Here is a 13,868-nt window from a genome sequence, read left to right as displayed (position 1 = left end):
ATATATATATATATATATATATATATATATATATATATCATATTTTATGATAATCTTGTCTGTATTATTATCATTGGAAATATATCATTGGAAAAGTAGATGATAATTATATATCGTAAACACTTATTCTCACACGAAAAATGAAAAAAAAACTCACTCCGCGATTTCCGATGTTTGATTTAGTCGTAATATAATGTTCTTAACGAGCAATTAATTTTCTAGAAAATAGAGAACGAGATTTAAATCCATTTTGCAGGGTTGGGTAGTGCTAAGTTAAAAAGATAAAAGTTAAGTTAAAAAGTTAAAAAGTTAATTAATTTTAACTTAACTTAGTTACATTTTAGACTCTTAACTTTTTAACTTTATTTAGTTACATTTTATTCATAATTATTAATTTTTTATTTAATTTTTTGAAGTTAAGTCTCAGACATAATACGCGACAATAGCGATAACTTAAAATGAGGTGAGATGAGCATATTTACTAGATGTTGAAATTATAAATATTCTAGTGAATTTTCTCACTTTTGTAATTTTCATTTCATTTCAAATTATATAATCGACCCCCAGATTTCAATCTGTCAGAAACCGTATATTTCGATGTATCTAGATTGAAATCTATTATTCCTTATTATTCGTATTCCTTATTATACTCGTATTGTGTCTGAAGCTTTAGTCATATCACAGGCTAGTATCCATAATCGAATCTTATATACTAAACAATATATATAAACAAAACATGTAAATAAAACATAGAGTATTTTCTGAGTGAAATATATTTGTCATTCCTATTATTTATAAGACTGAAAGCCTGGAATCATAAAAAGAAAAAAAAACAAATTTAACTTTTAACTTTTCAATTTTTTTCATTAACTTAACTTTTAATTCAATTAATTTCATTATAAATTAACTTGTATCTGCTCTAAGTTAAATTTTCAAGGTTATTAACTTTTTAAAACTTAACTTAGTTAAAAAAAAATTAATTTACTCAACCCTACCATTTTGTAAAAAAAACGCAGTCCGCGCATCTACTAATACGAGTTTTATCAGAAGGACATCGAGCACTTATTACGCGCGATAAGTCAGGCCAATTAACAGTTGAATGCCAGTACTCCGTTGTCTTACAACCGCACTTCTTCTTAGAGGCCGAAAGAAAAGCACGAGGAAGTTACGTCTAGCTTGTCGCAATTAACTGCAGGGATAGAAATAAGGAATCTGACCCCAGTCGGGGGCTCGCGCAGCCGATGCCGAGGTTGAACGATGTTGAAGAACGCGGTATGCAGCGTTTCCGCTTCCCGACAAAGATAAAATAGCGTCGTGTGAGAAACTTGATGCGCTCGTCGCGCGATACACCCGCTCGACATTTAGTCACGCTGGTAGCTTCTTCAACCATCCTTACGTTTCTGATATTTTGATTTTTAAATTAACTAAATTAATCCCGAAAAATTATAGAAGTAGCTTTAAAGTAGAATAAATATAAAAATGATCTTATTGTCAGCAGAGTTGAGAAGTAATACTTGTAACGCTGTTACTTTTTTCTGTCTTTAACGGCGACAATAACGTTATATTTTTGCAGTAACGATAACGATTCAATCATTATTTTTATCGTTACTTTAATTTTTATTAGATGGATCAGATTGGATCATATTTCGATATTTCTGGCGCTGAAAGATGTTTCGCTTTTGTGTCTCTAGAAGTGTATTTCTAGTTACCCAAGTTATAACAATGAGTGAAATACTTAAAATTTTTTAAATATATTTAGAATTTAATATTGTACTATGTATAATAAATGATTATTACTTGTAATAAATATAATTATAAAATATTTACTTTCTCATTTTTATTTTAAAAAAATTATATACATATATTATATATAGTTATTATATATTTTATATCTTAGACTGCATTTCGATAGTTACTAAAAACAGTATTGAAAATCCGTAATTCACATTACATGTATACTACGGATTTTACTGGAAGTGAATCTTAAAATACATTCTTAATAATAACATTAAAATTTAAAAGTAATATTTAATTTAAATTCGGTAATTGTTGAGTTTAACTCCCAATGATTGTTTCTGCCAGATTCGATCATTTTTTGTGCAAAAATGCGCCGAATGAACCTAATTTTATTAACATCATATGTGACGGAGTTAAGTTAACAATTTCCCGAAAAGTAACGAAAAAGTAATTCGCTATTTTTTCAAGTAACGGTAATGATAACGCGTTTTTTTAAGATAATATTTCCAACTTTGATTGTAAGAAAGAAAATTTCGAATTTCTCGTAACGTAAATTTTCTGAAAAAATAATAAAAAATAAAAAAGGTGAAAAAAAACAGGAGAATATTAGAAGCTGATATTGGATAAAGATTTTTCAAAATTTTAAATGCAAGTGACAACATTTATTAAGCTACTGGCAAATACATGCACCTGCACGTAAGAGGACTTCTCCATATTGCGAATAAAGGCAATGTTTATGAGTTATTGTTCATTTTATTGTGTATTTGTTGTCCCGCATGGAATTATCTTTATCAACTTAATCATTGTAAGTGGAATTGATTTTTAATTCATCAACATCTGTCATTCTTCAAATTATGATTTAAAATCTTTCCCATTTTAAAGCTACAATTTCATACGTTGTTTTTTTCGTTGCGCTTCGAGTTATCAGAACAATGATGGGCAATATCGGATAGCCTAAGTAGTTAACAAGACTTAACTTCACGACTGTATATTTTGTTTCAAGTGAATATGGGGAAGATACGAGGCAAATGGGAAGAAAAGAGTATGAGTTGCTAAGAAAGCTTTATTAGTTAAAGCTTTATATAATTAAAAAATAAGTCAATAATGATAAGAGAGGCAAGTGAATGATATTCTGAAAAATATATTAAAAGATAGATTAAAGGCTATTGAAGAGTAGGAGATAAATAGTATCTATTAAAACCTTGAGTAAAAGCATGCACAAACAATAGTGGAACTTATCAAAAAATATGTTTTAAAAAAATGTTTCCGTTTTTTATATCCTTTAATTTATTTTATGTCCTTTAATTTACAAAAACAAGTAACTGTAATGACATTTAAAAATGTAAAAATCTTGACTGTTTTTATTTTTAAAAATAAAATAGTATAAAAGAATATTTTAGAGTAATGTTTCATATTATGTATATTATATTCCCGCAATTCACCGGCTCGTGTAAAGTAGCCACGGCAATATCGCTGCGCTTGGCTTAGCGCCGAGCTACTACCATGATCCTCCAGACTTAATTTTAATCGTCCTAGAAAATGAAAAAACTTCGTAAAAATTCGTAAAAAACTTAAGCCAACCTTGCCCTAATGGATATAACGTATCACAAGATTATTATTAGAATGGAGTTTATGTCCGGAAAGATTCTTGGAGAGATATACATACAAGTACTTATATGTATATTGTGCGACGTGTAGGATTCAATTTGTTACCCCTCCGCATTACATCGATTATGGGTGGTAATGGCAGGATAGATTCCACGATCTCGATCTGGCTCGTTGCCGGGATTGTCGTGCGAACCTGACCTAGACGCGCAGACTTGTTAGATAACTAATCGCGTTTCTCCATCGCTGTACATCGTTAGTAGTCTGCTGTCATTCAAATCCCCAACTTAGCACTGCTAAGTGCGAATTGATTGTTGAAATGTACTCTGGAGCAACATGAGATTTGTATGCACATCCATACACCAAGAAAAATAGTATGGTTGGATTAAATAGTAATTCTGGCAGAAAATCAGAATGTTCTGGTTAAAAATCTATTAAAATTCTAATTAAGATAACTTAAATAATTCTGATTGATATAATTATACTGATAAAAATAGGAATTCCAATAGATTTTTATAGACCAGAAATATTATATCAGGAATTTCAGTTATCTCAACAAGAATTCTAATAAATTTAATCAAAAAATTATGATTCATCCAGCCAGATTTTTTTTTCAATGTATCGTCTTTTCTCGTAATTCGCAGACAAGTTATAGTGTATAAATATAATGAATATATTTACAGTATATAATAATAGCAAAAGGCTCGAAAAATTCCATCTTTTTAATAATCCTATCAATTATTTAAAAACAATTCCACTTTAAATTTATTACACGCATGTGGATTGACTTATAGATTTGTTTAGATCGGATTATTTTGCTTATAATCTAACACATGTTCTATTTTATATTTTAATAGACTAACACTCGTAACTAAATTAGTCTTTGTTAATTTAGATCACGTTGTAATACGATCGTTATACGGCATGCACGCGCATAATAACGATCGTTAATTGTACGGTACTTGCTCAGAAGAATCAATATTCTAACGAAGTTAAGGCACGCTCGCGCCATTTCCACTTGGCGCCTCATAGAATTACTTAGCATGCCGATTGCTCGAGATGCAAGACACGCAGTAAATCGGAGGCACGCGTATTCAGCAACGGTCGCACTTCCGCCGTGGAAGTGCTGGCACTGAATATTTTGGTAACCATTACATACGTTTAAGTTTAAACAGACACGATTGACTTGAATAACGCTATGTCCAAAAATATGTTAATGTCCGTTATAAATCCATAGTTTATCTTTTCGAAAAACAAGAAAAATGTTCGAAGATATCAGATTTTTTTCCAATGTTTGAAAGAAAAGATATACAGAGATATAGGGACAATAAAAAAAAAGTTCGTGGACGCGTTTAGAAACGGAAAACGTAGTTCATCGTGATTGCAAGGCTGCCATAGCTGATGGCGGGAAATTACAGCTAGAAAGGAAAATAAGATGTATGTACGAACCAGATATACCGGAAAGAACTGCGCTTACGAGTAATGCAACGATGTTGTATAAAGCATATTAATTCGCGGACTTGTAGTCGAGACCACCGAGCTTCTTCGCCTCGCGTGAAGAGGAATCGGCTGCTATGCGAGTAGATGCAGTGAAAAGACCGTCGAGACGGAAGCGAAATTATCATTTCCTCAGGCGGGATATGTAACTCCAGGAAAGACATGGAAAAAGCTCGTTCTCCCGGTCATTCCGGTTTTTTTACTTGCATGACGATAATGCCGCAAACAGACCAGACGATTGCTGGCAATGACGGGAAATGAAGATGACCATGGCGCGCGGCGTCGCGCGTCGACAAGGAAAGACTGAACAGACACCCTCTAAGATGATGGAAGATTTATTTGACGGTCATATAATGTAATTGCACTTCGTAATTATAACGTTCCAGGAAATGTCACCTCCGCGCGAACGTCGTTATGTCACGGATACAATAATGCGTGTAATTTAATCCTCATATTGTTATTTTAAATACTATTATACTAACAACTTCCGTACCTTCGTGCGAAGTTTCCATTGAGAGGGATTTTATTTTCATCAATTAGGACGTTTCTTCTGAGAAGCTTTTGTAAAATCTCGCAGTTACATGCGAGGGTTTCATTTTAAAGCTGCATCTTGTGCAGGTGCACCTAGGTGGGAAGAAATGAAAGGCCGAACGAGATGTAAGGAGGCTAATATCTTCGCGGTGCAAAACTGCAAATGGATCGACGGACATGGCGAACCAGTAAGGACCAGTACAGCAATTTGTATGTGGGCCACGAGAAAGCGCGCTTTTTCCCTCTCTTGGGATATATTCGCGGTTGACCGATCATCAATCGTATGGTACTGGACCTTTTTTTATAATAAAAGCGAAAACTTATTTTCGTTAATTAAAAAATCCAATAAAAATGAAGCGAAACTTCATAAATTCTGGTGATGAAATTCTGGATTTTTATGATTATCTTTTACTAAAAATATTTGCGTCATGAAAGAGGCCATGTGTATTGTAAATCGCTCACCGGACATCAGATATTATATATCAGGCTTTACGGCGGCTCGCCCGACGCCGATGCGCAACTTGGCATGACGTCGATAGTTTGCAGCTGTTTCGATTAAGCTTCTATAGCATCAGGAAGCACCGGTAAACGCGTACGCATCCAAGTGAAATACCGCGATGACTTTTCATTTGGATTACAAAACGTAAGCTGCGCAAGAGAAATAGCGATCTTTATTATGAAAGATGATGATTTCAGCGTCGCCAACATTTAATTCGCATTTCTTTCGATGCAACGTAACTATGATTTCACGCAAAGATGCCTAATGTATCTTCAAGTAGGCTTTCAAGTAGACTTATTTTGCCATTAATGTCTAAACACTAATGTATTCTCTGAGTTCCTTTTCTTTTTTAAATAAACGAGCTCGTAATTTTTTCTCTTTCTCGATAAATAGCGCAATTTCTGAAACACTTTGTATCGACACTAATCATTTAAATTCCAGGATAGATATCTAAACAATAGGTTTAGAGTTTAGATATTTCTATTAATTTCGATTTCTTCTGTAAAATTTAATTTTTTCTATTTTAGTCTGCTTTTTATTAAATTAATTTATATTCTGCCCACCAAAATATTGATATTTATAATTATTAACAGATTATATCACCGCATAGATGAAAGAGGGAGAGGGAAAGAGAGAAAAAGAATCTATAACGTTTAGTTTTTTGTATTATAATATATATCTTAAAAATTTTATAATATATTTTTTAATAATTTTAATATTTTTAAAAATATTTTTTAAATATATTTTTTTTATAAATTAATTTTAATATAAAAATCAAAAGACAATTTGCTAATTTATTAACTCAAGTAATTTTCTTTAAATATTTTCGAATAATACGATTACATAACTTGTCCAAATAATTCGTTTGACACTGAACTTTATCATATTTCTTGAATTTACAAAATATTTTAATAAACTACGAGGACCAGTCAAAAATGTTCTGCACTTCCCGTATCTTTAGGACAGACGGAACGGATTTTGTGTAATGGCAGTAGAGGTAAAACGAAGCGTTAAGCAAGGCCAAGGTAAAGGTAAAAGGTAAAGGAGAGATACAGGGAATGCGAGACTGGAAGAGAAACCATGTGAGGCGAGCCACGCAAAAGTCAACGAACCTAAATCAGCGTATACACGATAATACACATAATCACACGGATTATTTCCTTCGTAAATTATTAACTTCGATAAGTGTAATCTACGCTACATTTTTAATCGCAAAGACATATATTTTTGTGCGATGTGGACTATTAGATACATATGTAATCATGACATTTTCGAAATCGATCCTTATGGAAATCTGATGATACTCGTCAATTTAACATTTAGTCAATTTAATCTTTGACTGTAGCAACGAGTCATTTGAATCCAAAGCGAAAATGTTTGGATGGTTGTATAATCTGTATGACTGATACTATGAGATTCTAAATTGTAAGTAAAAAAATTGAATCTTCTATTAATCATCATAAGGCGGTGATTCACTTGTATTCTGTACTTCAAACAGATGCTTAGTAATATAATTTTCGTATAGCTGTATAACTGAGGCTTACTGAAAGGCAATAATTAATTACTGTTTTTCAGTTATAAATTTATCAATATTCCGCGATAATTTGCGCTTCAGAGCATTCATGTGTTTAGACATATCCAGATACATTTATTTATATAAAATATATAATAAATAATCAAGGATTACTTCCTATACAATGTATAATCTAGAAATTATCATATTCTTCAAGCATCTTATGCGTTAATTTTTATACAAATAGTATTCCAGTTTGAATCTCGCTGAAGTGAAAATTGGACTTATATTTTTTTCTGTTAAAAATCTTGAAAACTGAAAAAGAATATCCTATTTACGTAACGTATGCATAGACATCATAGAGAGCCTTGCTGAGTTTATGCCGTGTATGGTTTATCACAGACAGAGGCAAACGACCGCATAACTTGCAGCGCTCATCGAGTCGTTCGCGAATAAGCAGAGTTAACGGTTGATTTTCTCGTATAAGACATACATACAGAATCAGTTTTAAGTTTCGCTTTATGCCCGTTTTGCGCAATGGTCGTCATGCCGTGTATTTTACCTTCTTAAAATAATATCGCAAATCACTGTTGTGACACGTTTCCCTTAAATAATATTCATATAATACCAATAATGATATAACATAAAACGTATGAATATATTTTTAAAATGTTCCAACTGAAGATTGTTACATGATGACTTGTTGATTTTCTCGCTGAAACGAACTTTAAATTCATTCGATGTATTTTATATAAAACGTTTTGTATGACGATCTCATTCAACAAACTATTTCCTACAGGTGTGACAGTTTTTTTTTTATCAAACGCGTGTTCATGAATAACGTATCAGTACGACGACGAGCGAAACAACATAATTTCGCGACATCAGAAAGCCGTGAGTTTCGTCGAAATAACGAATTAAAAGCACCAACACAAATGGGAAAAGAAATCTCGACCGACATTGTTCTCTCGAGAAGGAAGTGGTGCATTCAGATCGCGTGCCAACTGCATTTGCCAATATATATTTAATCCACGCTTAATCCATGCGTAAAATTTGCATAAAGGCTGCCTTTCGACATGGCGAATCGCGCCGTAAGTTACGAGTATTGTAAAGTGAAAGCTGCGAAGCTCCGCCGGCGAAGCTGGTTTTACGTGTCACGTATAGCTGATGAAATATAAACAGACAGATTCGTTTACAGTTCTTTCCTGTAAATACAAAATTAATCGGTGTGACAAAAAGGCTGTTACTTATTGCTCCGATAATCAATATTTACTTTCCATGAAACTTCTTTACGCATAAAAAATAAATTAATGACGAAAGAAAGATGATATTTTTTAAAATTATAATATCTAATAACATTTCAAACATAATTTCGAAAAGTACAATCACGAAACGTTTCTATGCAGATTACGGTTTTGTAACGCTTGTGCTTTCCTCTGAGGTAAAGGAAATCATTAACTGAAAAATTATTGTTTTATTTTGTTTCCATGCTTGTGATTGAGATACAGAAAAATTGTATCATTTACGGTAAAGATATGCGAGTACTCCGAGTTGCGGCATTTGTAAGACAAAATCTGAACGTCATCGATCTCTGGAAAGCAGATATGTTCTTGGCATATTTCCATGGAATTATCAAAATAAACGCTTGCGACCCTATTAAACTCCACCTCGAACTTGTTTTCTTTTCTCCTGTTTTTCCTCACTTCGTATAAAATTTAACGTTAAATATAAAATATTTTTTATATCTTGTTATCAATCGATCTCTTATAATCGTGATTCGATAATTATGCAAGTATCACAACATGAATTAGACTCATTTTCATAATTATATGGTTATTTAAAGATCAAAGGTCACCAAGAAATTCATCAATGAAATTCATTTATGAATTTTTTGATAACTTTTGATTTTTAGAGATAATCATACATTATGAAAATGAGCTTTAAAATCAAAATCGGAACAGAAAGTAATTTCTTCTTCAAAAATATAAAACTTGCGATTAATGATGTCATTTTTCTTTAATAAAAACGTGGTATTTTAAAAGGATGTGTTCTCTTTTAAACATATATTTAATTTCTCTTTTAAATATATTCTTGAATAAACCATAAGTCTGAACGTTTAGTCATGCTCCGAAGGACGGATGTCAAATGGGCTGCCGCGAACGGCGATGCTCGATCGTCTTCGTGACGAGAACAATTATCGGCTCGCGGAAGCGTCGGCCGCGATGATTTGCACAACGCCTGTAGACGGCCGTCATTTTCCCTTCTGAATTCCATTAACAACTTCTTGGCCGGTCAGCGAAAGTGCGTTGACACATGTCTCGAGCTGCGAGACGAAAGCGCTTTTCTGCGCGTGTCGCACCGTAAAACGACGTCGCTTCTTCATCGCATAAGAAAAATCGGCTATTTGCGCTTGTAAAAGTACGTTGCAAAAAATTTATAAGCTTCTCGGGTCGTAAAATTAGAAAGCGGGTATTATACTCCCGCGGTCGGAAAAAGAGCTGTATGCGCGCGGCATACGAGATGTCACGATTTTATGAATAATAAGATGATAAGATTAGAGATACAAACACATCATGGCTTTCTAACAGTCTTTGAGTTGTATATAACTCGTTAACGTGCCATCTCCTCATCATCATTCGACATAAATGTTTGATAAATTATTTATTAGTTTCCGTTCGACCTTATTTTACCGCGATCCTTTCATATTAAATAACTTTAAATAACTTTATCGCAACTTTTGTCATATTTTTATTTTTTCTCAGAGATTTCGTATACTTGACATACTCGGCATGAAGTAACATTTCATACCTGATAAATTTCCTAATAAACTTTCTCAAAATAGATATTATTTGAGCAGATTCTATATAGGTGATTGATGTTAGCGTTTTCTCTGTTTTTAATAGCGCGTCTGCTTTCTACATTTACACTGATAGTTAAAGTTAGACTTGTTCTCAAAGATATATTTACTCACCTGACTTTGACCGACTCGGTAGGACGCGGGGTCGACATCAACGGTAAGTAACATGTCTTCCACGGCGCGACGTTCATCAGTCACGGGACTTCCAGGCCGTGCGTTTACGTCGCTTGACAATAGTCCGAATCGACGTCTAAATTCACCTAAGGCCATATGTTTCGGAAATCCAACTTTATGTAAGCGAACAGCATCGATTATCTGGCTCCCTCGAATCTGTTTAAGCACACGTTGAAATATGCATACATTAAATTTATATGTGTGATATTAGATCTTTTCTTTAAAAAAAAATTAGATGCTAATAGATGCTAAATTGATTAATTGGTTTAAAAAGAGGTATTTGGAAAGTATATCTGATAATATGAAACTGATGATCTTTCATTGTTCTGTAAGATTTTATGTTTTTATATTCTTCCTTTAGAGAATTTAATATAATACTTTACCTGTGATCGCAGAAGAGGCACATTAATGACGTTGTCCTCGCTCTGATTCGATTTCACGGAAAGAAGACTCTTATTGTCGGTACAACCGGCGTTATGTTGAGGCAGAAGGCAGTGCACAAATTTCACGCGAGTTCTCCGCAGTGTTTCTACGAGACCATCCTAAAGACAATTAACGCTTGTACTTTTCCATTTAATATGTTGAAGACGACGTATAAATAAAGCGAGATAAATAAAGAATCGCCGTATTGTTCTTACTAGATAACGAGCGAGAAAGAGAAAAATGAAGAGCAGCAGAAGGTAATATCCGAACGTTGCAACGCAGGTTTCACCGAACATTTTCAGCGTAGTAGAGCAAATATCTCGCGTCTCGCTTAGGGCGAAGGTCAATACACGTTAAGTTAGCTTGCACGACGTCTGTGCGGCCTTGTGATAATGTTTTATAGAACATGCGATAATAGTCTGATCTTTGACATTGCGACGACCAATCGTAAATAGAGTTAAAGGAATAGGTCAACTATCGATGCCGCGAACATTTCAAGAGTGAAATCGAAAATTCATTAATAAAGGAGCAAAAAGTTCAAACCACTACTAATTTAAATTACCATCAGAAAGGAATTAATACTCACTACAGTGAATTTCACTTGTAGACAAATGTTCTTCCTTTTTACCGCCGTGAATGTTCTTCGTATGCTCGAGGCTCGCCTCAAAGATTGCGAGCCTTCCAGTCCTGGCATAGAACTACATAGAGCACCGGAAACTCCAGCACCTCGAGCACTTACGAACAACATGCTCACATGTTCTCTAAAATTTTATTAATGCACAAATATAATGACAGAATTTATTTAACTTATTAGAAGAACTTGCATAAACGAGTCTATGTCGTTACCTTGTACTTTCCTGAAGTATCGTAATGGCACTCTTGGCAACGGGATTCTCGCGTGTAGCTTTAAGCCAACCGGTGGCAGTGTAAAGAACAGGATTTGTTCCCAACAGATGTTGTAAAACGAATTGATTATTACCAGGCGCTTTTCGCAAAAGCATTTGGTGATCTATAATAGCGATATATCTCATATAGTATCGTTTTCATACGTAAAATTAGCATAAATATCGAAAAATTAATTTTACCTCGATCTCCATAATGAGAAAATAAACGATCTAGGAAGGTTTCGTCGCTACCTCCGGGACACACAGTCTCCTCGTCTAGCAGCCAGAGTAATCCTTTTCGTTCCATCTGTCTGCCGCCGCTAAGATCGCTTTGACTAGTTCGCAACATTGTCGCGCTTTGCGAGCTTCCGCGATCCAGGAGGGAAACCAAACCTTGAGGTGATCCAATGCCTTCCTCGTCATAATCATCTTCGTAATCTACATCGATACCTTCCTGGACGTATCTACATTTTTTTATTGAATAGCCATAATATATATTTAATAATCATATAAAGAATATTTATAGAAGAATTAATCTTACAATATTATATAAATAATATATAAGTTACTTCTATTTTTAATTAAGTTTAGTGCCACACTACGGAAATAATATACTTGGATAGAATATATTCAACTAATTCAATTGCCTCTAATTTTCATAAAAAAGAGCATAGTCTAAACATTTTTTAAGTTGAAACGCCAGATATTAAGGAACAATAGAGTAAAAAAAAGTGTGTATCTTTATTAAAAAGGTTATAAACATTGTAAATTAAAGAAAACCAAATTATATGATCACAAAGTGTTAAAAAGGAAAAATTAAACTAAAAATTTGAGAATCTGTTTCTTATATTCCATACCTATCTTTTGGAGCTACTAATGTAGTATGATGAAACAGTAACTGCAGACGTTCCTGCAAATAATTGTGGCAAAGATCTTCAAAGGTTGCACCAGTTTGTCGACCGCACGAAGCAGGATTTTGAAAACCTGGCGCATCACACAGCAGCAGAGATGAGACTGTATGTATAGCGGATGATATGGATCTAAAAAACGACAAAGAGAATTATTAATAAAGTACTAATTAAGAATATAAATGCTGACGAAAAGAGAGTTTAATAATTTTGTGTAATCAAATTTAATTTTTACGATTTACATCGTTAATGCTACTCAAACTTTTAAGGAGATCTCTCAAAAATCATCAATGATATTAATCTTAATTTTAAAAAATTAAGATATATAAAATATAATATGAACGAAGAAATATTTTTATGGTATTCGAAAATTATTCAACGAGCAAATTGTATTTGATCAATTCATTTACTTATTGATAAGAGCTGCGACACAATGGAAAACTTCAGAATAGAGTCCGATTAGAAGTCCTTCCAAGGCATCAAGCCCCGTGACATCTTTGCCCTGTTCCGTTGGGCTCGGTGTCCTCAGAGCTGGTCTCGGTGTGCTCGGTGTTCCGGCACCTCCTCCATTGATGGAGAACACTACTCGACTCAGTTCCTCCACTGTTGTGCCGAGCAGATTGGCGGCTTTCTCCGCGCATTCGACTCTCGCGAATTGCCACCTGCTTTGCGAACTGGTGCCAGCTTTCACAGCGCCAGCACAACTCAAATGATAAATGCCAGCCAACACTAACCAAATGACTTTCTCGTCAGTCTCGGAGATACTGAGTATTCTAAACGCAGCAACGATACGATTAAACTCGACCATAGCTCGCTGTTTGTCCTCATGCTTCTGCAGGGGCGTGACGAAGGGGTTGTTTTCGGCGACTAGATTCGTGAGGTGTAATTCTTTTCTCAGTGCACCTTCTGCGCCCGCTAATAAACGATAAACGGCATGAAACGTCGGATCCCCGTTTGCTCGTCGACCTATCCTTGACTTCTCCAGCAGCAGTACCTTGGGAGAAAAAAAAGGAATGTCATTTATTTCGCCGTGTAAAGACTTAGGTCGAATGATTTGAGGCAAAAATATATTCTCTCACTTGTAGAGAGGCCGATGCGATTTGACCCGACTGATCAAAGTCAAGACTAAAGAGCTGCGTGAAACGTGTCGCATTCGAATTCATATGCGTTCTACTATTTCCGAAGGCCTCGAGAACTGTAAATAGTGCATTCAGCTTTTCGATCGTTAATATCTGTAAAA

At 34.1% G+C, this 13,868-nt stretch overlaps 1 protein-coding gene across 1 annotated transcript in view; it reads right to left on the bottom strand.

Moving 5' to 3' along the window:
* The window catches only part of LOC105626599 (unconventional myosin-XVIIIa), a 49,589-nt gene that overhangs the window by 16,088 nt on the left and 19,633 nt on the right, over positions 1 to 13,868 (bottom strand). Inside the window, exons 8-15 of the mRNA XM_012207892.1 lie at positions 13,708 to 13,860; positions 13,039 to 13,622; positions 12,578 to 12,760; positions 11,922 to 12,184; positions 11,683 to 11,845; positions 11,423 to 11,597; positions 10,797 to 10,955; positions 10,354 to 10,569 (exon numbers count right to left, since the gene is read on the bottom strand). Coding sequence (XP_012063282.1) covers positions 10,354 to 10,569; positions 10,797 to 10,955; positions 11,423 to 11,597; positions 11,683 to 11,845; positions 11,922 to 12,184; positions 12,578 to 12,760; positions 13,039 to 13,622; positions 13,708 to 13,860 — 1,896 coding nt within the window. The remainder of the gene's footprint in view (positions 1 to 10,353; positions 10,570 to 10,796; positions 10,956 to 11,422; positions 11,598 to 11,682; positions 11,846 to 11,921; positions 12,185 to 12,577; positions 12,761 to 13,038; positions 13,623 to 13,707; positions 13,861 to 13,868) is intronic.

This window comes from Atta cephalotes (assembly GCF_000143395.1).
Source record: "Atta cephalotes unplaced genomic scaffold scaffold00005, whole genome shotgun sequence".
Lineage (NCBI taxonomy): Eukaryota > Metazoa > Arthropoda > Insecta > Hymenoptera > Formicidae > Atta > Atta cephalotes.
The sequence above is the reverse complement of the archived record's forward strand: the minus strand, read 5'-3'. Positions and strand labels throughout refer to the sequence as shown.